This window comes from Plectrocnemia conspersa, unplaced genomic scaffold (genome assembly GCF_051122295.1).
Source record: "Plectrocnemia conspersa isolate PC_06_02 unplaced genomic scaffold, ASM5112229v1 ptg000009l, whole genome shotgun sequence".
NCBI classification, from domain to species: Eukaryota; Metazoa; Arthropoda; class Insecta; order Trichoptera; family Polycentropodidae; genus Plectrocnemia; species Plectrocnemia conspersa.
The window spans coordinates 8,683,908-8,710,163 of record NW_028277173.1 but is presented as its reverse complement, the minus strand read 5'-3'; the positions used below and the strand labels follow the sequence as shown (position 1 = coordinate 8,710,163).

Below are 26,256 nucleotides of genomic sequence, written 5' to 3'. Positions count from 1 at the left end.
AATAAAGATACAATATAGTCGCTTTCTCTGAAAAAATAGACTGCAATGCTTTTATCAGTAAAATCAGTAGGCAAATAAAATGTAAACATGCTAGAAAAAATGTAATGTTTTAAAGGGTGTAATATTCATAAAAAATATGTATTATTTCACTCGCGACCAACTTCATGCATTACTAGCGAATCTATGAATCTTTATATTTATTTTTCCTTGTATTTATTTATGAAATTGATTACTTAAATATATATTATATGTATTAAATGAAATGAGATCTTACCAAGAACGCACAGTTAATTGTTTTTCACCTGTCCAACTCCATCTAACGACTAGAGCGTGTTTAAGTGAAATTGCACCAATTCCGATTTCGTATCCCCTACCGGAAGTCACGAGTGTTTTGAGACTGTCGAGGCTCTGGAGAGTCTCGGAGTGCTCCTTGTTGGAGGTGTGTTGCAAAATGTCCCGGCGAACAATGTAAAGTGACCATATTTTCTGCCTTCGGGAGAAACGGAACAATGGTATGAAAATAATGGATAATATGGCGTTTTATACAACTGCTTCCGGAATAGGAATCCCTGAGCTTTGCGAACATTGCCATGAAATAAAAATATATAAAATACTATATGATTCCAAGATAGCATTGGAATCCCTACTCGACCCCATCCCACATCAAGTTTAAAAGGTTAACCTCGCGTGGGCAACCCGTAAAGTCATTTCGACGATGATTTACACTTGTCCCATTGTGGCACCATTGTTTGCGAAAATAACACATAAACGCGACATTGTGTGGTACTTAATCACATCCTCGTTTATTTTTACAAGAATAAATAGTTCAACTCGTCCAGATTTTAGTAGACCAATATAACAAGCCAGTTTTTATACGAGTATAATTGCCGGGATAGCTTGATAAACAGGATCAGATCGGGCAATAAAAATGCGCAATTACGCCCTCCAGCGCGTCTGAAGGCTGAAAGTCTCGTAAACATACCAATTAAGAGCAGTTTACCTGTCGTTACTACAATTATTGGGATTTGCATTTTGTTGATGTATTTGCGTATTTTTATACCCAGAAAAGAAATTTTTATTTTATAACTAGTAATCTTCTGTGGTATTATTGTATTTTAAGAGATAAATAAAGTAAAACATTTGTGCTATAAGAACCAAATTATAATTATGTACATTATGTTTAATTTACTATTAACAAAATATAGTATCAAACATATGTATGTATATATGATCATGCTGTATTTATTTATTGCTATAATGAATATGAAATTAAAATATTTTATTCAAGATAAAAATATTATTTAGGTTGAAATAGTATAAAAACACATGAACTGTTTATTGACGATAACAAATTTGCTAAAAATCAACGAATAGTACATACAAATATTAAAAGCTTTCGTATATTTATTACTAAGCAAATATAAAATTTATTTAATTTATAGTAAAAATATGTATTTAATCATTACTCTATTATTCTAGTAGTTTATGAAATCCTATTATACAATATCAGACTGTATGTTTATAAATTAAGTACAAAATTCTATCATATTTTTAAAATGAAATAATTGTATTAGGTGTTTTTTATAAATGACAACTTTATCTAAATTAATTTACCAAAATTATTTAAAAATATAATATTATTTGATTTGTGTTTATAAATGATTAATCGTTTGAAAATAAACACACAGAAATTCCACCATTAAAAACTGGAAATATCATAGCTGACGAGGATATTAGCTGACACTTTGTCTGTACAATGAATTTTCACTAAAAATTGTCAACATTATAGAACAGAAAACGATATAAATATATCGATATGAAAAATAGAAACAGCCGTGATAGAAAATTATTCAATTAGCAAAATAAGCTCACAGAAAATTTGAAATATCATTATAAACTTAAAAAATAAATAAACCTCTTGGAATTGATAGATTAAATAAAACGCTGATTAAATATCTTCCCAAAATTTTCATTCATTACTTAACATATATCTTTAACACCCGCCTATATTTTAGGTACTTCCCAACCATTTAGAAAACCGATAAAAAACCGATAAGGATCCTACAATTCAGATTAGTTATCGCCCCACGAGCTTAATACCGTTGTTTATTAAAATATTATTTTAATACAATGAAATTATTTATGAACAGTTTGGCTTCCGCAAAAATCACTTGACAACACATCAACTTAATAGTTTGACGAAGCATATATGCGCTAATTTTATTATGAAAAAGAATTCGGGTCTATTAATGTTAGATATAGAAAAAGCTTTTGACACAGTGTGGCATGACGGTTTGATTCATAAACTTTACAAATACAAATCTTTTAATACCTAAGAAGTAGAAGATATTTTGTTTCATTAAATAATGAATACTCGATATAGCTTAAAGTTTCAGCTGGAGTACTAAACTAGAAGTTTGTTTAGGCCCTTTCTCTTTATCTTGTAAGCGAACAATATCCCAAAAATATGCATTTATCTTTGTACGCTGACGATTCAGCTATTTTAAGTGCTTATGGTCTTACAGCATTTGCAAATAAATTTTAAAAATCTTTCGAAATCTTAAATAAATATAAAATTATCGTTATTAATTGCCGTATTTATATCTTTAATAAAGAGTAAAAATAACAGAGAACCCAGATTAGCTCCCTGTGGTACACCAGAATGAGCTTGCCATAGTTTACATAACACTAACAAGACCATTCAAGAAACCAAAGCTGCCTAACTTCTAAAGAACCAGCTCATGACAAACATTGTCGAATGCTTTTTTTACTTACGTATTTTCCCTTAACTTCAAGGGCAGGACATATGTATATGTTAGATGAATATAAATATATGCATAATAAATATTTTATCTAGTTTTTTACAATAATATATCATATTTTAAAACCTGTATAAATTTTTCGACATTGCTAATTTTTTTTGTTATATGGTCAATATGGTTTTAAAAATTTAAATTTTTATCTAAAAGTAGACCTAAATAATTTATATCATCTCTTTTTTTAATTAGAGAATTATTTATAGTGATTATGATATCAAAATTATCATTATATATCATTTAATTATTTTCTCACTAATTTTTAATTTGGTAAATCTCATCCATTCACTAATATATATTTATATAATACTATTCAAAAGTTAAACAGTGTTATTATCGAGTAATAAAAGGTATATGCATAAAACATATACATAGGTGTATATACAAATATTCATACCTAGTCTTTTATTTGCATTATAATATGCATACATTTTATTAGCAAACTAATAAATTAGAGTGCCTCGCCTCAATGTGATTATTTTATAATTCGTGTGCTAATTTTCCGGTTTTAAACCTCCGAGGGCTTTATATTAAAGTGTCGCTTGTTATTATTTAAGGCTTTCATTTTATGGTGTAATAAAAACTGAAAAGGATAGCCTCCTCATAAAGCCACTTTGGTCGTCCTGTATACACATTATAATTATAATGCCGTCGTCCAATTAAGCCGTATATTCAAGAGCACTCATCGTTGAGACCATTTTGGATGTTTACCGTACCACCCCGTATTTACTCCTACATATATAGTGTTATTAAAATTAATAAATACATATTCATTACATAGGTTGTGTATATACATAAATAGCATACACGATTAGATACGTATATTTACTTATGATTGCGCATTGATTTATGTATAAAAATAACTTAGTATAATTTAAAATCATACATACTTTCGTTGATTTCCCAGCCGGTACAATGCTATTTATTTATGATGTATGATCTTGTTGTAAACAATTATTATTGTATTTTTAAATATATGTCATACCCTTTGGTTTTATAAACGAAAACCGCATTTTAAACAGTATTTTAATTATTAGATTATCACAGTCAGCTGTTTTATCTATAGTACTGACAATTACTTGTACTTCAGCTGATTAGTAAAGGATAGAGACTAAAATATTAATAACCATGTACACTTACATATGTAAAAATTTTCTACGTTGCATCTAGACCTAGTTTTACTCTAACTTTAGTTTAATTTTTAAGGTAACAGATAGAATAGCGATATACACATGCGATCGGCAATTCTTGTTTCTTACCAATATGGTAAATTTATCTAAATTATTTACGTTTCTATCCCTTCTCACAAGATTTATAGCTATGTTTAGACAAACGTTCTGACGTGAGGTACTGTTCCTAAGCCTCTTTATATATTGAATTAGAGAAAGGCGTAGTAAAGCGTAGGTATCTTACAAATCATATTAATATACAGCCTTGGCCATAATATTGGGACACCCCGTTAAATTATATAAAAAAAACGTAAAAATATAAATAAAAAACCGATTATGGCTGTTTAAAGTGTATATTTTAAGCATATTTTTAATGTTTAGTAGCCCCACCTTTAGCTTTAAGTACAGCCGCAACCCTTTTTGGCATACTGTCAATCATTGGTTAGAATTAGATTAGCTGTGTCTACCAATCGTAAAAAAATTGAATAGATTTCATTGTACGTCGTATAAAATTTCAAAGTGAAGTTTGCTTTATGTTTGGTTTTAGCCATATTAATTAATATAGAAAACCTTCAGTTAATTCGAGATATTCTCCGTTGATTTTCATACGAGTATATACCAATATAACATACATGTAATCGACACTCCAAAATGTTTATGCGATATCCGATAGCGTCTGGCCAATGAATACGCCGCTTTATTGGCTTTTCCCTGGATTTTCCGAGCGATTCGATATGAACGGCATCCCCAGAGGCGCTTGCTGACCACAGTATGTACTTGTACGTTTAATACTTACCCCGCCGGGGTCAAATGTCTGCAGTTAGTGCCATCTATCGACGTTAATTGGGTCACGTAGAAGATATAAACCTCGGATAGGCCCTCCAAACCCCTTATGCGCCGCCTTAGATGCGGAAAAACGAGAGGATAAGACGATATGGATGCATTCGACGCTGTCTTAATAAGGGTTATAAATTATGAGCCACTTTTGATCGATCTGATAAGTCGCTAAAAAGTTTTCTTCTTAGCTATGTAAAAAATGGCTTTATTTATGGTAAAATTCTATGTGAAAAATAATATCAATAGCAGGATTTAAATAGTAATTTGTAAAGCTTCGTTGAGTTTATAGATAATAATATTTTTCTTACACGGATTAAATGAATTAGATAAAAGTTCGCAGTAGCCTCGAGCGAGTCGAATCGCCAATGAGCTTATTGAACAATTACACAGTCTGCGATCCTTTTGTGTCCTCGAAGGCTCCGAGGGTGGCTCGGTGGGGTCACGAGGGCCGTCTGGATGCCAGATCAGGGTCGCAGGAAGAGGGACGGCGCGTCCCTCGCTGCCTTCTGTTTACATTAGAAGACGTTCCGTCCAATTAAGTCGCAATATTTAGTTTAGTTCGTGACGCTTTCCTTCCGATGGCGACACGGTCTAGATGCGGGATGTTCCAACGCTCACTTCGATTGTATATTGTATTATATTACAATATGCACATAATCCAATTATTGTGAATAAGCGTAATGTGGTTAATGGTCTCGCGAGAGCGCGATCGCTATTCCAATTAAGAAGATACAAGTGATGAATATAATATAAAAATAGTAAGTAACACAATGTGGCAGTTCCGGTGCATTGTCGAGGTAGTAGCTAAAGCGCATACGACTATTAATTAGGTTAATGTGTGATACTTTGTAATGCAAAATATTGGCTTGGTTTATTTTATTATTGTAGTATATAGTCAAAATATTTAGTTTAGAATTTAAATATCAAATACAGTGTACTCTCAATTATGTGGATTATTTGCGCTTGTAATGATTTTTTTTTATTTATTCTCAAATTTGAAAGCATCTAAACTTTTAAGATCGTATTACAGTCATGTGTTGACTTGATATAAATCAGTTTTTCTGTTATCAAATGGCAATTGTATTTTCTAACTTTAATATTGGAATATTACATAAATGGAAGCAAAAAAATAATGATTGTCGTGCCACACAAAAAAAATAATTTATATAAATTATATAATTAGCCTGCTGATAATATATGCTAGCATTCATTTGTATAAATTATTCATGCGATCACTTAATGCGGCAGATTATTGTCGATAAATTGCTGGCGGTGAATTGTGTGCGATAATTTTTTCGGATGAATTTAATGCGGTATCGAGAGTTCAATATTTAGCAAAATAATATAGCTTTGAAATTTATTGTTTGAGCATATTATGTATATATGATAATTAGGGGCTTTATATTAAGATAATTTAGAGGTTAACTGCCGTGCCAAATGGTGAAGAATTAGTTTTTTTATGTCTAGCATTCTGTACTCTTTTCATGTTAAAATTATCAGAATTGTGTTCATTTAACCGGTCAAGTTTTTGAGTCGTTGTATGTATTTCGCGAAAACCAAAATGTTCACTTATAATTTAACTACCAAGAAACTATTTTATGCGCGATAAGATAATTTAAAAAATATTTTTTAAGCAAAGGTAATATTTTAGATAAGTAATGAAAGCCATTAAAAATAATGTTTATTTCTATTAAGATGTTTTCTAATATATTTATCCTAGAGGCTTACTACGTTATTTGCCCGATTATCTACGCAAAAGCTTTCAAATAAATATTTTACTCGGCAAAAAAATGTTGATGTTATTATACTTACTTTTATGCAATGTGAGTTCAGAAAGTCATAGTTCAACGAATCCAAATAAAATGTACTTGGAACAAGCTAGATCCAATGCGGCCCGCGGGACAACGCGACATAATGTAATCACAAATCGGATTTCAAATGTAATTGAACCGCTTCGTGTGCCGTTTGCCTATTCTCGCCTCTCTTCTCTCTCTATAAATACGTTTCCTTCTTTCTTTTTCTTCCTTCTTCCTTTGTTTTCGCTGTTTTTTTTTCGCGATCGTCGCGTTGTGGCGCGTACGTTTCGAGTCTAAATGGCCATCAGCGTCGAACGTAATCCTGAAGGATGAACAAACTCTGGAGGAAAATATGGAGAGTGAGAATAGCCGAAAGAAAATTTTTAAAATGCACGCGCGGGTAACATTCCCGGATCGTCGCAATTTTGCCTCTCTGCCCATATTATATATGCACCTATAGCCATAGAAATATAGCATAAATAGGAGAATAAATACGATTGAATCAATACGTTTCGACGTTTAACTTTGTGCTGTTTTATAAATTCAGAAAGCATTATCTTAACAATTATAACTAAAATTTTACGTTATATGTAGTGATATTTCTTATCTAAAGGCAATGGTATCGCAAATTAACTACAGTTTTCATGGCAAACATAAAAAATGTATATTAAAGATTAAAACACATATTTTTTCAATAAGCACTTTCTATCATAAAATTTTGTTAGCAATTATATGTTTTTTGCCGATGTATAAATATCTCTCTACTGTGTTTGTCAGTTAACATAATTTTATAATAGGTTTCGTTACATTATATATTGTATATTGCTAAATAAACAGTTTACAAAAAGTCACACTATCTAATGTAACTTATGTTAATTACTTTCATTATATTTCTTGGCCAAGCACTTTCCCAATGGCAATTTATCATCAAACTATCAAAGCCTTCTATCGACCGCTTTACAAGACAATTAATCACGCGCACATAATATAACAGATCTAGAGATTAATATGTTAGTTAATCGATTATACACGAAGCACGCTCTAATTATATAAATCGCTTATTACGAAACGTGTTAAAGCGAGTTCAATCGGACACGCTCGTCTAATTTTCGCCATTTTTATCTTTCTCCTTCGAATGCAAAGTATTCCGCGAGTGGACCCTTGAGAAAAATAATATTTTTTAGCTCGGGTAGTTTTTTATTTCATTTTTATTCCGGGAGCCACTCTCGATTCCAAGACGGTAGCGCTCCCAATTAAAAATCTCATCTCCTCAATTTAAAAAGGAAATTTTTATTTTAACTCTCCTCCTCCCACTCGCTGTTCCTGCGATCTTCAAATTATCAGAGTTAGGGGTAGAGGGGTGGAGAGTTTTTTTTAAGAATCGGTGGTATGGTTAATTAATTGAGTACACTTGATTTTATGAAAAATTTGTATTCTAATTTTGTGGTTGGAAAATTAATATTATATTTGAAATACGAAAGTTGAATAAATAAAGGTTTTATTAATCATTAATTAAAAATATCCTCTAAAAGCTGTTTAAAAAATAACATTTAGGTTTTGAAAATAGTTTTATATTAATTATTTAAGAAAATTTATTTATATTAAGAAACATTTTTTTAATCACTATATTTCACTAAACATAATCACATTGTTTATGATGTATGTAAAAATTAACAAATTATTATTTCTCGCTAAAATTTAATAGCTATAACATTAATCACTGTTAATGAAAATTGCAGAATCTATAGCTACTAAATTTATCTCTGCCTAAAATAAATATTAGAAAAAACAGAATTAAGTTTTTATTATCCTTTAGCACTTTTTGCAATTACTATATTTTTTACCACCCAGATACATAGAGTTATGTGATATTCAAGATATACTTGTATTTCGTACCATTTCAAATTGCTGGCTGTATCGCAAAAAAGGTCTGGGTCCACCTGGCCCTGCTTTTGGCGTTGCCCGTTACACGCCGTTAAAGTTCGTCGTTATAACCCTATTTTTTGGCTTTTGATGGGGCTGAAGCGCCTCTCTTGGTACCTTTTACCTTTACGATTCGCAATAAAAGAGTAATTTCTTAACGTGATATATTACCATTAGATATATAAAAAATACAGTCGGTGTGCTTCAAATAATAATAATACTGCGTCTTAATTTATATTATATTTTTTTTGTTGCAGGTAAGAAGAAACATTTAATATACAGTAAAATAATATTTATTGTGTATGAATCACCGGCATAGTGGCAATAGAGCTTTGTGCTCTTTTGATTGCATGACATTTTGAGGCTTCGCTCGCAAACCTTACAAGGTAGATTTCGTGTTTTAATGCTCATTTTTAAATCTTTCACCTTTACTTTAAAGGTTTCTATCGTCTGAATAATTTTATTATAAATTAAATCGATATATGTATATATTTGTAAGTATCTATTTAAACTTTCTGGGTTTAGAAAGGCGGAAAACATTAGTTCCAAGTTACAGTTAAAAACTTAAGAGATCCAAGTTAGTGCTAAATAATTCGTAAAGGGTTAAGTAGTTGCTCAACTGTTGGAAATAAATCTTTGAACTTACGATCATATTCACATAATGTATAAAGTGTATCGTATGCGAATAATACAGGATGAATCAAGATTTATATGTTATATATCATATAATATTTTTTCACGTCGTTTTTTCTTAAATTATATCCATAGCAATTATTTTTTTTGGATTAGCGTTTTAATGCTGTCGGTAATAACTCATGTAGTTTTTTTCATAACCAATTTATTTATTGCATATGATAAGAATTTTATCATGCATGCCTTTCATAAAAATATCGTTTTATATATACATATATATATTACAGAATGATTACACTGTTGGTTTTAAAGTATGTACAATTTTATCGTTATGACTATATTGTATTACTTATGAATGTAATAAGCTTTTGCGTATTTTACGTAACCACAAGTCTTATCCTGTATCATCATTTAAAAAGGCAATTACTTTTATATTAATATTGAAATTAAATTATTAAAATACAAGTTATAATAAAATAAGTTATTATTAACCATTTAATGCAAAGATATTAAGGAATTCTGATGTAGACAAAATTGAGTAAAATGGTAATTCATCTGGGATGTATTGTCAAATATGGGAGTCCCAACACAGCTTGTCTATGTACTCCAAAGCTTATAGCACAGCAGTACTTGAAATTAAATAAGTTCAAAATTGGAATAGGTGTAAGACAGGGGCGCATTCTATCACCTGACCTATTTAATATCTACGGAGAATATATAATGAGAAGGGTATTTGATGGATAAACTGGTGACATATCTATTGAAGGATAAAATATGGCGAATTTAATATACCCTTTGAGTAATGAGTTAATTTATACATATTTGTTAATTTGTTACTATATACCTGGGACAGAGTTAATTTTACTGATTTTTACATAATTATTTCTGCTGGTTTTTATTTATTATTATTTTAAATTGCATTTATTTAATAATTTATTTTTACACTTTTTATTATTAAATTTCGTTAATTTATTTTACATATTTATTATATATTATTCGGCTTTTGTGTATTTTACTATAATAATACAGAGGCTAAGAATATTTAAAAAAATTAATGTACAATATTTTTAGCTATATCAATTTATTTCGTACTCTTAAATTATTTTCTATATAAATAATAATTAACATTAATTCAAATTTAAAAAATATTATTTAATTTAATGTTTTTTATTTATTATTTCTTCAGTTATATATGTAAATATTTAACTATCTGGGGTACCTCAAAACAGTGAATAATCGACCACCGCACATGTACGGCGATACTTCTCAAAGGGTTAAGGGTTCTCAACTATCGGAATATTAAAAAAATATTAGTATTCGAATATATTCTTTAATTAAAAAAAGTATTCTAATATATTCTTTAATTAAAATACTACTTAATTACAAAATATTGTTTTTTATAATATTAATTTTTTTATCATTATAGAATATTTTTTCAGGCAGAAAAGCTTCGAACTAGTACCTGTTTAGTTTCAACTACAAACTGACAATGATAATAATTAATAACATATTTTTTTAAAACGTTTATTTCAATAATATAAATAATTTTACAAACATATTTAAAACTATTTTTTATAGTAAACGCGCTTTTTTTTATAAAATATCAGTCGAAGGGCCGCAATGGCGGCAAGCCCTTTAGAGCGAAATTCCAAAATGTGTTTATTAAGTTTAAGCTTGGAATCCAGGTGCCCTGTGTATTTAACGCTTAATTTTATTTTACGTTACTGCCCTCTTGACTTAGGATAAGTGATGGCTGAATTTGTCTACGTTTTGTGAAAATAATTGTTTATGTTTCAATTATGTTGATTTTAATTTTCCACCTCTCAAAATATTCATTTAAGGTTTCAAAAGATTATTGTAATTTATTCGCGATTTGTTTAAGACCCTGACATAGATAAACGCGTATTTTTTATTTTTGGAATATCTTTCGTATACAAGATAAAGAGAAACGGCCCGAGCAAATATCACTGAGGATCTCCGGCTGAAATTTTACGCGGGATCGATTGTTCATTATTTAGCGAAACAACATAGCTTCTACTTCTCAAGTATTAGCGTGTTAAACGTAGCAGATAGTCAGGAGTTTTTTAATTGTATATTTTATGAATCAAACCGTCATGCCATAGTGTGTCGAAAGCTCTTTCTATATCCAATATTAAATACTCACCCTCTTCGTCATATTAAAATTAGAGCATATGGGCTCCGTTAAACTATTAAGTTGATGTGTTGTCGAGTGATTTGCGCGGATGACAAACTGTCGTTAATAATTTTATTTCCAAATATTATTTAAAACGCATAAGGTTTATTTTTTCATAATTTTACTAAATGTAATTAGCTAACTAATCGAGATTGTATGATACTTATCGGGTTTTTTATTGGATGCATTTTAGCGATTTTTTAAATGGTTAGGAAATTTCCAAAAAATAGGCAGGCATTAAAGATGTTTGCTAAGTAATGAATGCAAATTCCAAGAAGCTTTTAAAAATTGTTTTGCGAATTAAATCATTATCTACCGCGGATGATTATATTTTTCTTATCGATCTATTTACATAGTTTTCAGTTTAAGAGTGTTTAAAAATTTTAGTGAGTTCGTACGATACAGAGAAAGTGTCAGCTAACATCTCTGCCTTACCCTGATCCGTGTCAGCTATGATATTTCCAGTTTTACCGAGTAATTTTTGTGTGTTTATTATTTAGCGACTAAGTTACTTTCCATAATGATCTGTTGATTTTAGTTTTACAAGTTTACGTTTAATTTTGAAAATATATTATAAAATAACAGAATGATTATTATTATTTTTATATTTTACTTTCATCGGTTTTTTGTCAATTGTTGATTATTGATGAGAAGTAGTAGTATTTTTATGTCTTTCACGCATTTTTCGTTAGTAACTCCATCATCATTTTAATGATAGTTTCTAATATGATTTTAAACATTTAATACATGATATTTTGCATATTCAATTATGTGCAATGCGTTGCGGCCAAACTGCCGTAAATTCACATCTCTAACATATCTATATTAATTCGACCCCAATTATGATATTCGGCGCTTGCTAGCAAACCAGCTCAGTTATGCAAAGCACAGTTCCATCATAAAGTTGAAGAGGGTTAAACCCTCCTGAGGGCAAATTGAACGCGAGACATCAACGTAATTAATACGCGTTTCGTTTATGTCTAGAAGTTGCACTCGCAATAATAATTAATATTGATATTTTCAATTAATATTCCGCTGGCGAAACAATAAACAATTCAATTCAAGGGAGGCACTCGCGATTTTATTTCTCTCGGTTACTGCCACTACTTGTTGCAGTTAAACGCTTTTATTAACTAAGTGTTTATTAAGTAACTGAATTAATAATGTCAGACATGTAGTATATAGCTGGTATACCAATTACATTTTTCGATTGCAACCGATTCACAATAAATAATATCAAAAGTAAAACAGCTTTTAATAGATCTCAGTTTTATCAATATAAGGTGTTAATTCGATGATTATACAGCTGTTATTGACTATTTTGTTACTCTCGATAAATTGGTATTAAATGACCAAGTTTCTCCAGATTTGCAAAAAAAATCTTATAACACCAAACATGCTCAAGTCGAAGAAAGTGACACATTTTCGTATCATTAATAACATAGCATGCCATATCATTATAAACACGCACATTATAGCTTGAAGCTTATTTTTCTACACTTAATCGTTGCAGTACACCACCAGGTGTGTGCCAATCCATACTTTGGAAGTTTCTCCTTTATTTATGATTAACGCTCGCGCTACATACATAACAATGAACCATTTAAACTCGAGAAATTATTGCGCATCCAAGTTCATCCATTCCGAAGCGAATACTCTTTGCATCTCATCCGAGTTCGCCTAATATCCGGAACACTTGTACGTCGGTAATATCTCCGCGGGGGATACGCATTAATAAAGTTTCCAACATCACAAGTCCCATTTGCAATTTCTGGTCTGAGGGCTTCACGTCTTCTTATTTTATGTTACTCACACACGGTCGAAACTACACGAAGGGTAAGTGTAGGGTAAGGGTCGGATCTACCGATGAGGCCAATAGATAAATATCGCATGTGAATTGACACATTATGCCACGTCTTGCTGATTTGACAGGGACTTGAAGAGGATGCAGCTGTGTTTTGTACGGTTAATTGTGCTAATCAGTAGGGACATGACAAGACGTGGCTTAATTGGTGTGATAGGTTTGTGTCGCACACATGAATGGGTATGGTACGTTACAATATATCTATGGGAATTAAATTATTTTGGAACAAAAATATCATAACTTAAAAAAAACTGTCGGACATTTAATAGCCTCATGTGATATCTCAATTGAGTTATAAATGAAGGCCAGGTTTATTTTATAAATTTACTCATACACCTTATTTTATTTTTTCCATTGACTAATTATATGATATGGTAATTAGTGTTAAACAGCTTATTATTGCACTAGCACGCATCACTTTTTTAATCATGTTTATGTTACATTATAACTAATTTGATGTTATTACTTGCCACATACATAAACAATCTATTACTCACGAGTATGTTTAACCCTTAAATGCATGATTTTCCCAAATTCAAAAATAAAAATATTTTTATACTAAAATTAGGCTGAAAATGACGGCAAAAATAATTTTAAAAATATTTAGGCTTATTTGTGGACTATGTTTATAAACGTGTAAAAATGCGGTTATATATGTGAAAGTGATTTTTTTACAAAATCCGGTTTTATCTGAAACAGTTGTTATTCTCAAGAGAGAAAAAAAATCACCACAACAATAATTAGGTATAAAAAGTTAATTCTCACACGAGAGTTGAAAATGTACAAACAACATATTCAGAAAATGCGAGTTAAATTAATTTTACCTCTCAAAATAGCTGATTATCTCTCTTGGAAATAAAAAACTTGCTTCTAATGAGTAAGTCGCTAATACACCATAGAATAATCATTGTACCAAATTCTGAAAATATAGTGTCAATTGGTGAAGAAATATTAAATTTAATTTAGCCAGAAAAGTGTATGTCATTTAATGAAATGTTATGATTTTTTTAATGAAATCTAAACGTTAAAAAAACGACCACTGAATCTTTTGTTCCCCCTCCCTCTGGAAAACGCTGAAATACTTCAGCACTTCAAAAAGGTTCTCAAGTAGATAGATTAAATTTAAACACTTACTTTATTGTACTTCCAATAAAGTTTTTTTTTTTAAATACTGTAAGTGCAAGTTGGTAATTTCGGGGTTTATATATACACATCTGCGACTTATCCCAAACAGATGTCAATTTTTTTAAAGCATGCGTTCAAGTGTTATTCACTTTTATGCAAAAAATATTAAAATTAAAAATATAAATACTCTTAGCGAAGTGCAGAAAAATAATAACATTTTTCATCTCAAAAATTGTTAATATTATAAATTATTTTTACTAAAAGTTTGTTTATTTGTCAATAATGCTTAAAATAATAAGTATAAGTGCTTGTAGTATCACACATTATAACGTTATTGTGTATCATTTATGTAAAGTAAAGTTAATATTATTATCAATATTTTATTTTAAAAAAATATTACTGGAATTAAAATATTAATACTGTGCTAATGATATTCCTAAATTAGCTTTGTATATTACTTTTACATACATTCTTAGTGTATTGTTGGTTAAATTGGCTTTCCGTTGATTTTTCAGCGGATATAGTGTTAGTGTAATCAGAACAGGTTTTAAGTAAGATTTTATCTTTACTTGGCACGATATATTGATTTCAAAGTTTACCATTGTTTCCGCTCTATCTAATACAACATCCAAAACGTTCGCATATTATATGGGGGCAATTAATTGAATTTGCTCCATGACTGAAGGGGAAATGACTCCCCCGCAGCTTCAGGAAGATATTCCCCGTAGGCAGTCAACTCCGATTTTGGACACAGTGATGGTCAGTTCTTACTCGGATATTCCCGAGCACTCACCCGAAATTGGATACCCCATTTGGGCTCGCGATTAAAACGCGAGAATAATTCCAGAAGAGGCGTTTTATGGAAGGATAATTGAAATTAAATTTTGCCATCCAAACGAACGTATTCGAAGGGTATCGGGTTGCAGAAGTGTCCTTTTGGGAAGCTGTCGGTGGGCGGGATGCGGATATTGTCCAAGAATTAAGATCGAGTTGAGATCATGTTTATAATTAAGGCGATTTTTATGTAGTGTGATTCACCTACAAGGTAGTCAAGACTCGCTTTCAACGTTTAATTAATGCTATAAATAAAATGTTTATAACCAGTTTTATTGAAAATTATTTTAAAAACATATTCCTCAATTATATGGATTGATAGTGTTGATGAAATATATAATTAAAGCGTTGAAATAAATCACTTTAATCTAGTAATTATACATGTATTTATAAACCTGTATTAGGCACACTGTGACGTGATCAATCATTACGGTAATTGAATATTTAATTTATTGATTTTTGATATTATCGTCAGAGGCGCTGTTAATAAATATTATATGTATTGCTTCTTTGGCGGACGGGTAGTGATGGGTGGCAATAAGACACATATTGGGTTGCTTCAGTGGTAGTTTATTGAACGTTTATATAATAATTACATGTTGTTGAAATATTATGATAAGAGAGATCGGCGGACGGGGCGCCGCCGGTCGTCGTCTTGGAACGATAGATGAAAAAAGGCTTTAACTTGAACCCAGTGACATTTCTTTCAAGCAGCAACGTAATTATATCTTTAAAAGCCATTTAAAAACAGGATCTCTTAACTTTTATATGTATGTACACAGTATATTTTAGGCTTTTTTTTCAACATAGTTCGGTTTCATCTACATGAAATATTTGTTCCGGACGGTAATTGCCTTTCTTAACAATTTCATCAAATTTTCCACTGCCTCTGCGTCTCTACTTAATCAACCGGAATTAATAAGTGAATTTAACGTTTACGATTTGTTTTATTCTTAAACGTATTCATGAAGAGATAGTTACCAAAAAATTGACCAGTTCAGTGAATCTTTGTGCTGTAGAGCTGGTCGTTAAACATAGATCGTTAAATGAGGAGTACCTGTATAGGCACTTAGTGTAAACAAATGTTTTGCCAATGTGTTTTATTTTTAATAATTAGCACCGTGTATCCAATGAAAATTTATTCGACAATAAGCTTTATATATTTAAGTGTACAATAAGTAGTAATCTGTTTTGACAGTCGGAACTAGCATTCATATATAAAACATATATGGTACTATAATATATTCAATAATTTGTTTACCGCAAATCCTCAAGTATAAAGGCAAAATTAAAATGCTAAAAAATTACATTATTATCTAAATTTATTAATTTTAATGGTAATATTTTTTAAAATGGTTTAAAACTTTAATGAACTTATTTAAATTTTTTGCTATTATACGAGGGGAGACATAAAAATCTTCTATATTTCGAAGGGGCACTGTGTAAGCTTTAGTGGGCTTAACTAATTGTAATTCAATAGGTTTTATTACCTGTTATCTCTGCCGTTTTATTACCTGTTACAAGTTGGTCAGGTGAACATCGGAGTTTTGTTGTTCAAGCGTGTTATGATAACAACAGTTCTGTGATATCGACGCAGAAAGCGTTCCGTACACACTTCGCGCTCGTTTGAAATACATATGTACATCGGAAAACGATTTTGATATGGATTTTCAATCTTCGGGCAACTATATCCTGGCATACCTAAGACCGTTAGAACGCCAGAAAATGTGGAAGCAGTAAAAGCATCCGTTCAGCATTCGTCAATTCGTTCCTCCCAGAAGCATGTAATGGCACTGGGTATATTACTATCTTTCAATTTCTACTATATAAAAATTTACGCTTTTATCTCCTATTTTTCCCTTACGACTAAATTTAGAGTACGAAGATTGACACCCGTCGCCAGCCTTTGCCATAAAAATGTCACAGTAACATTTAATGCTTTTTCAGAAACGAATCTTGCTTATATAATCTGAAATACAAAGGCACTAGTTTTATTCGCGATTTTATGATTTTAAAAATACATAACACTTAGTATATATGAATATATATTTATTATTTCTAGTAGGTTTTCATACATATATACCGGGAATATTTTAAAACTTTTTTTTTGTAAGGTGTCTAAAATAATACACTAAGTTTTATAGATTTCTCATCTACATTGAAAATGTAGACATGTATTTTTATGTACCATTGGTTATTTTGCAAAGCTCCCCAACGTATTTTTGTTGTACCATTGTTTCTGGAGTTTCATCGAATCTAGCTATCAGATTTTCCAGACAGTATTTACATCGCTTTTCCGGGACCGGAATCGTAGATAACAATGATAGTGCTAATATAAAAATATACGCCTTTATGGTGGCGTAATAAAGTTTGAATCGTACGAATGCCCAAAGTTTTGTGTGATACTATGCGGATTATTGCCAACTCTTATACACAGCAATTTCATTTTATTGCACCCAGAATTATATCATGCTATGAACTATTACGTATTCGTAATATATGTATGTAATATGTATGCATTAATATATATATATACGCCATAAAGACTTTTGTGTGAAATTAAAATATTATTATGAATGCATCATAAAAACTTTTGTGAGAAATTAAAATTATCATAATCGTTTTATAATGTTTATAATAAAAAATATACAATAATACATAAAGGATTTCAGTTTTGTATAAAAAGCCCCAAGACAGAGATTTTCTACTTGACGGGCGCCATTTTTTCGTCTATATAATAAACTTTTATTGCAGCCATTAAACGACGTGTCATTCAATTGCGCGTTATGAAAAGTTTTAACATAAAATATATAAAACAAGTAAATAAGAGGCGTTTATTGTTTAATAAAAGTCACATAATAATATTTTATAGAGTATGAGCTAAATCTCTTTTAGAGTAGTAATGCAATTTTAATATCATGAAATGTTTTATCTCTTTATCAATATATATTATTACACTATAAATACAGCATTTAGTATTGCATCAAATGAATTTATTCTGATATTTCATATTACGTTTGTTTTTTTATATAAAATTAAATACTTTTCAAAATAGTATATACACTTTATTAACCTGAATTCCGAAAAATTAAAAAATTATATTGAAGGCCGGAATAGAGTAGTTCGTAAGACGCTGGACTGACAATTCAGAGGCCGCGGATTCGGATCTCGCAATAGAACCGACTTTTTATTTATAAAAATGCTCCACAGTTGCAAAGTAACATATATTGATTTAAACCTGAAATACTTGTTTATTTATAATTTATAAATATATGTCACTGATTTATTTTGTTTTAAGTCTGGTCTAGCACCTCTTGTAGGTGTTGATTGTGTTTAATCCGTTTTAACGCGTTGGACTTACGCCTGTCAAGTTACAACGGAAGATTAAAAAAAATCCCCATCATGTTTGCTAATGGTTGTCCACGAGGCGAGTAAAATCAAACTTATTTTACTTATATCTTTAATATCTACTGCAAAAGCAAAAACTAATTGCGCATTTTAATGTTTGTACTATATGAAAAAAATATTAAGATTTTATTTTTTTCCTTGAATAGAGATTAAAGTTTTTTACATAAACATGCAGATTGTTAAATGTATTTTTGACGTTACTTTTTTATATTTTTTATGTACATTAATAAAGTTTTAATTTTACGCCCCCCCCCCTCTTCCACACATTGAATATAAGTAATAAAATCATTTTAACAGATGTACCAATATAAGTGCTTCTAAACTTTCTAATTTACTTTTGAAAAGATATCATATATATATATATTTTTAATTTTGCTTTGCGCTAAATTCTCGCAAAACTGCCCGTTGTTTCACAGCTGGTAGCAAAAAACAAAAACTTCACTGACAAAATTTACAAATCGGTTTGCCGTTAATATTCTACAAGTTTTGGTAAATTTTGTATTTACATATGTTTTCATACCTATTTTTTTTCTTATCAATGTGCAAAATAGATTTTAAATAAATCTGTATCTAACCACCTGGATTTTTAATAAAATTCGATAATATTAGGTAAGATTAACTAGTATTTTTTGTCAGATAAAAATATATAAAACTTCTCTAAAAAATAACATTTTAAATATCTCGGCTAAGTTCGTCAGAAGTAAAAATGTAAAAAAGTAAAGTTTTCAAAAATTATATATTACATAAATATTAACTAAATAATAAGAAGAATAATAAATGAAATACATTCACACATGCATATTTGTTTTTATTATGAATAGAAAACATGTAATATAATAAATATAACCATATTTAAAAATATTTAATTACTCTAATAATTAAAATAGCAATTATATTAATTACCTAATTACATTAAAATAGTATAACGTTTTTAAACGATTTTGTTTCAACGGTGTTTATTTATATTAAAATTTTGCTTTTTTTACTAAATTTACATCTCTAATTCAATGGAACGAATTCAATACCAGTGCAATTCAATTACTGAATGAAATATCTGCAGAGATAATTATCTTTCATATTATATTTTATATAAAAACTACATATATTGTTTATATAATCAGGCATTAATTTTAATTTTGCTGATTCGATAAATTCCATAATTGATTTAAATAAGCACATTCATATTTCATATTTTTAATTGTGGACATTTTGCTGTTTTATTGATAAAACATATAAATATACTTGGAAAATTATATTATTACGTGTTGCCACTCGAAAGATAACAACCAATATTGCACAATTTTATATTATCATAATGCACACATATAAGTACATACAAATAATACAATCGTCACTTTTTATTATATAGAAAAAACATTTCCTTTACAACACTGTATGCCATTATCAGTCTTCGCACATAAGCTACTTTCCAACAATCGATTTCACCTCTAATTGCGTTGAATCGCGCTTCACTAGGTCTTAGCGGCTTTTGAAGTAAATTTAAGACAAAAAACCCATTCGCCATATCAAATTTTTCGCGTTCGCCTTATGGCGTTAAAGAGAGCAACGTAAAAATCGCTAAATCGACGAGATTTTTATGCGCCTGATGGATTCGCACGGCCATGAATTTTCATTATTATTTTCGGATAAAACAATGCGTGGATTTTTCATTAGTTATGGCAGCAATTTGTATAGTTTTATGTGTTACAAGGTCAAATGCTCGGAAAACAATGCAATAATAACTTTCTAATCTTCGAATCTCACGTCTCGCCGCATTGTTCCGCGGGAATCGTTTTCCATTTCACTTCCACATTTTATTCTTATTCATAGATTCGTGAATGCATATTTTTTATTTTTAAAAGGGGGGATTTGCATATTTGTGATAAATGGACGCATCCCTCGCGCGTTAGGGCCAACGACCTTGCGCACGCGCGACATTTTGTTACGAAAAATGCAAACGCCCATTTGTGACATAACCTAAAAAAATAACGTCGCAAAATTATCAACGAATATAACCTGCGTTTTATGTACATAAACAAAGCGCAGAGTTCGTAGCACCGATACGCGTCTCTTCGTCTCGTTCTAGCCATATATTTAAATGTTCCATCTCGCTCGCACATCATGCGCAATGCTCTCCAGACGCCGGTCGACCAAACGTCAGTCGAGTCGCGTTCGCTTGGGGGTATTGTCGCTTTTTTCGCGCTCCGAGAACAAACATACGAAAAAAATAAATCGGTTTGTTTCTTTTATCTATCTTCCGTATTTCCATCGTTAAAAAATCGTTGTGACTGAGTGAATCGATTGTTATCACCAATTTTTTATCCAAGTGTATTTATTTAGTGCATATAGAAGATGGTATGTTATTATTTATCTCGATCTTCTTTCCAACCGGAATATGTGTAACGTTCACAGGTAAAGAGGTGTTGCAATGTTATTTTTTTAAATATAGCTAGTTTGTGTGTGCAAAAAACGCTCATAATAATTCATAGTGTTTAGTGTGTATTTACATAGTTGTCGACATGGATAGTTTGCTTTGTAATAACTATCGACAATTGTATACACGGCGAACGGATTATGAATATCAATGTACACGATTGTCACTGTTTAGGCCAAATATTTTTTTTATTTGTTTGACTCAATTATTGCACAATGGTCGGAATTCGAGCGCTTTGGCTTATTAACTGCATGCATTTATTTAATTTATTTGAAACGGCTGCAATACAAATTAAATTTCATATGTTTATCAAAATTGATTAGATAAACATATTTTATTTATAGTAATAATCACAAATAAATATATATATATATATATATTTAAGTAAATCATTCAAGCAATAAAATTTAAAAAGTATTTTCATGTGGAATTTTCCTCTCTTTCATTTTTTCTTATAATGCAATAAAAGAGATGAAGGTTATATACTTATATATAGTATAATATATAAGGAAAACAGTATATTATACCTTCAGCACAAAACAAATGTGAATTTTATTGCCTTTTAATTTGTATGTGAGTGATTCAGTTTTTATTTTGGTACTACATTTTTAGTTAATAATTATTGTGTTCATTGCTTTTATTTAGTATTATGATAAATTGCCAATTGAGTAATTTTTGCATTAATGTTATTTATTATGTTTGTTAAGCGTTGGTGTTGCCAGACTAGAAATAATTTAGATTAGGCCTAATTACTTTTAGAGTATACCTGTTTGAATAATAATTAATTTGCTGCTTATAAGTGACAGGTAAAAATAGTGTTTGAAGTTATTATTATGCAATGTATTGAAATTAAAAACACAAATTTCTTAGTACACGAGGTATGTAGTAATAAATATATATTTTAACTATCGAGGTTACTATTAAATACGCCAACTACCATAAAAAATAATTATAATGTACCCAATACAGTGAATAACTAGTACTATATTAAGCAGGGAATACCTTGAATATTATTTGAATTGATTGTTACTCTCAAGACCTTTTCGATGAAAATATATTGGTTGCAATAATCGTCTAGATTTTGCTCGTGAGTAAAGGGAAATATTTTTTTTAGTATGTCTCAAAAACAAAAAAAGCACTTATAACGTTTAAATAACCTTAATTTTGTAAACAATATTATCGAACTTTAACGAGCCGAATTACCTGCAGCATTATTGCTTAGAAAAGCTTTCATTTACGTAGTTATTTAAACACCTGAATGATAGACCATTGGTAAAAGTCAGTGGTCAATATCTGAAAGGTCTGTGTTTGCATCACATATGGACTGTTTTTCAATTTCTATCGTGTCTGGGAGGTCGAAATTAGTGATTATTACATAAATATACTTTTAATCGATCATCGCAGATTGTATTTACCAAGATTTTCCTAGATTTTCCTAAGACTATTTGATTGATTTCAGTCTGGTGTTTCTTTACTTACTTAGTAGTTGTTGATTGTGTTTACCCCACTGTAACACATTGAGCAACGGAAGATTTGCGATAAATAAAATTTGCAAATTAATCGATTTATAAAATACATTTCAATTGATAAACATATTTTATAGTGGGAATGATGATTCAAGTGGTAAATAAATATATGGAAATGTTATTTGCTGTATTCTATAATTTAACCCTTGTCTAATTGCCGAAATAAGATATATTGGCTTTTGCTACTTTGGCGAAAATTCTGATTCGACGTTATCATTTAAGAAAAATTTCTATTTTATTCAGATGATCAAAAGGTTAATATTATTTTTTCAAATTGTTGACGTAAAAATTTTACTACGTTCTAAAATTCGAGCTAAATCGTTTTGTATAATTATACACATTGTTCAATGGTAGGTAGGGTAGGTTCCGTACATAATTCAAAGATAAATTTTATATGCAGTTTATTTAATGATTAAAATAACATTTTGTAACTGCATTTCCTACGTCTACCGATGAATAATTGTTGACGGATGTAAAAAACTTTCACTGTTCAATACAAGCATGTAATATCCGTGATATCACCGCTGCAACGCATTATTACAGCTATTGTGTAAAAAACAGATACAATAAACAACGAAATCGACGTGTGACGGACGCCATAGCTTTCTCATCTCTCGGATGCCCCAAAGACGATACTGTCAATAAAAGTGCCTACATGCATTAGTACTCGAGTCCATTATCCGGTTTTAGTCCCCCACGTTGCGACACGCAATGTCCGATTCCAAACATGGCAACGATTACTTTTTTTTGTGTCCATCCACTTTCTACTCCGAGCGAGTTTTCGAAATGTCCGATATCGGATAAAGATCGGACGCGATTGAGCCGTTTCTGCAACCTGTTGGCCCTTCGAGGTCAAAAAACAATTTCCGCCAAAAAACGGTCACGTTTTTTGGCTTCACGGTCTCGTGGCTCTTGTGGAATTAATGGACCAGTTTCCTGAATGAGTTTTTTCTGTTCAATTTGCTTATGCTAACGAGGAGAATAGATACCGTGAGCCGCTCCCTCCGGCTCTAGATTTGAGGCCCTCCCTTGGGTACTCTCAGATATCCAAGATACAAATCGGAGCGAGCTTTTCTAAATAATTGCCGTTTGACATCGATATCGAGATTATTCTAGAAAGCAAAAGTCTTATCACTGGAGAAGAGAGAGAGAAAGACAAGAAAGGTTTCAAGTGTTACTCCTAGGTGATTTGTAACAAATCCTTTATTTACAATATTTAGAGACAGCACCTGTCTAAATTTTTTTGGGTATATTTGTAATTTTTATTCTCTCTCGTCTGATATAGTGATATATGATATGTTATACATAAAGTAAGACTTTCCTTATTTACACAAAGCATTGTGAGTGTTGTGCAAAAAAACATACATACATTATGATTATTAAACCTTATTTTTCATTATTTTTTAATAGATATTAAGTCATATGTTTTAAATTGATAAAAAATGTGATATAGAGCTATAAAATGATTTTTATTTATCTTGTGTTAATATTATGTACTTATTTTGATAAAATTCGAATAGAAAAATCAAGATAACAATCAATGATACTAATTATGATATTAAAAATAAAATGAAACAAAATGTATGCTTAATTGCCCTGCATTTCTACATATATACGTAGATATAGAAACCATATTTTGATAATGTATACAATGCCTAGACAAAGTATGCACAAACTATGAGTTTTAGTTAAAGCTTACAATGCTACTTTCCCTAGATAATGTATGCTTTAACTCTCCGACGTGAGCAAGTTACGTCGTTAACGAACAATATTTGACAGACGAGCATGTTTAACAAGCAACATAATCGCGAGCAATTAATCGTAGAGGCAATAAAAAAATTAGCGTTGGACAGGTTAGGTGCGAGCGAGCGTAGGTCAGAATAGTGAATACCCCATGAATAACTCTCTGCAACGAATCTACTAAAAAGGAGAATTATATAATTTGACATCAATGTTTACCTTAAATAAATGGTTTAATATACATATTAGATATAAAATTTATTTAATTTTGAATACTTTGACAAACACCAAACAGTAAGAGCATACAATAACTAGTTACATTGTTCATAAATTAGTTTATGTGTACTTTAACGTGTAATGTAAAGTGATTTGCCAGTGCATACATTGACTAGTTAATATGTGCATTTTCGAAAGTAACGTTTTGCTTGTAATATATACTTGCTTTATTGATTCAAACTCATTTTTTTATTTATTACGATTAATTTGCTTCATCCGGTTATTATAAAATAATTTCAATACTTAGCTATATACAATATTTTTAGTCTCTTATTTTCCACATATTTCAGTAGCACGTAATCGGTTGTCAGCACGTCGCTGTTCAATTTCTTCAATGGTTTCATTGGCACGTATTGCACGTTGCTATTCAGCTCAACTTTCAATTTAAGAGTTGAAAATAGCACAGTTGCCTTAAAATTAACACGTGCAAATGTCACGTCGCTACTGTTCACCGTTTGGGAGGAATTCTTGTGACAGAAATACAGACACGTCAGTCTAGCCTTTTTGTAGTTGCGATCTACTTCTCTTTATAAAAAGTAGGGGGAAATACATTTATATAACGGTTACAAATATAGAATGCTTATTAAACATTTCAGTAGAAAAAATACGATTTAGAGAACAAAAAATAGTATATATACACATTAGTTAAAATATTATTAATGAGATTGTTGACACTGCTCAGATTTAGCAATATTTTTAAAGACGGTATTATACGATGAAAAAGACAATCTTACACATTTATCAAGCTATTCATCACTCAAAAAATGTCGTATATCCGATTTTATAATGTTTATATTAGGAAATGTGAATTCAGCCAAATACGTAGAGCCAAAATAAGACTGTGTTTTCATCTATAGTGTAGTTACAAATACAATTTTTGGATTTTATATATAAATCATATTGAATTTTGACTATTTCCATTTTAGTTTATTCTGATTTGCTTCAAATATTGTAGAAGTTTGTGTTGCGCTTATCATATCTAATATTTTTTTATCTTTGACTTGTAATTCAATATTCAAATCACTGAGTTTTGAGCTAACGTCTGCTAAAAATGATAAATTCAATAACTACTCTTTATTTGTTAATTGTTGCTAACTATCGCGAATTGCTAACTATCATGAATATTTAAATGTCTTACATTTGAGTACAACTAAGATAAAGTTGTATGAAGGTTATAAAAAAGCTTCGTATACAGAACGTCGCGTCTGCTCTATAAGCGATCAGCAAACATGTATGAAATCAGTTAACGACTGCCAATGACCACGACACACAGTGGATGATTATGTGACCAGGTGAATGGCGGTATTCAAAATATCTTAAATTATACTTAATATACATTGATTGTGTTTTAGATCGATTGGTTGGGTAGCTTTAGTATAGATTATGTGTGTATATAATCGTAGACCGACATGTTGTATCAGTGGTATAGGTCATTGCTTATCGCTTTAAATGTCAGGTGCTCAAATCTTAGGTGAATAGAGCTGCTAAACGTTCAGATACGATTGCCTGATTGGCAATTTGTATGAATTTTAATTGCTAAACAAATCAATCATAACTTCGTAAACTTTGATTCGGATGATCTTTTCTTAACCCTTAAGTCAAACAGGTTAAGCTTTTTTGTATGACCTGTTTTATTTTAGCTCCCATGACGTATTACTAAATTTTTTTACTAAGAAAATTT

The 26,256-nt window shown here is 30.2% G+C and overlaps 1 protein-coding gene across 12 annotated transcripts in view; it reads left to right on the top strand.

The window, feature by feature from the left end:
• Positions 1 to 26,256, top strand: part of spri (Src homology 2 domain-containing protein sprint) — a 280,246-nt gene that overhangs the window by 114,328 nt on the left and 139,662 nt on the right. For 4 of the 12 annotated variants that reach the window (XM_088193642.1, XM_088193638.1, XM_088193640.1 and 1 more), the window contains exon 1: positions 20,759 to 20,834. The exons of 5 other annotated variants lie outside the window; for them this stretch is intronic. Coding sequence is in view for 3 of the 7 variants with exons in the window: in XM_088193644.1 (XP_088049770.1) it covers positions 20,995 to 21,011 (17 nt within the window). In the remaining 4 variants the exon portion in view is untranslated. Of the gene's footprint in view, positions 1 to 20,758; positions 21,012 to 26,256 lie in introns of those variants that run through there. 3 more of the 12 variants (XM_088193644.1, XM_088193648.1, XM_088193643.1) reach the window with 2 other exon arrangements.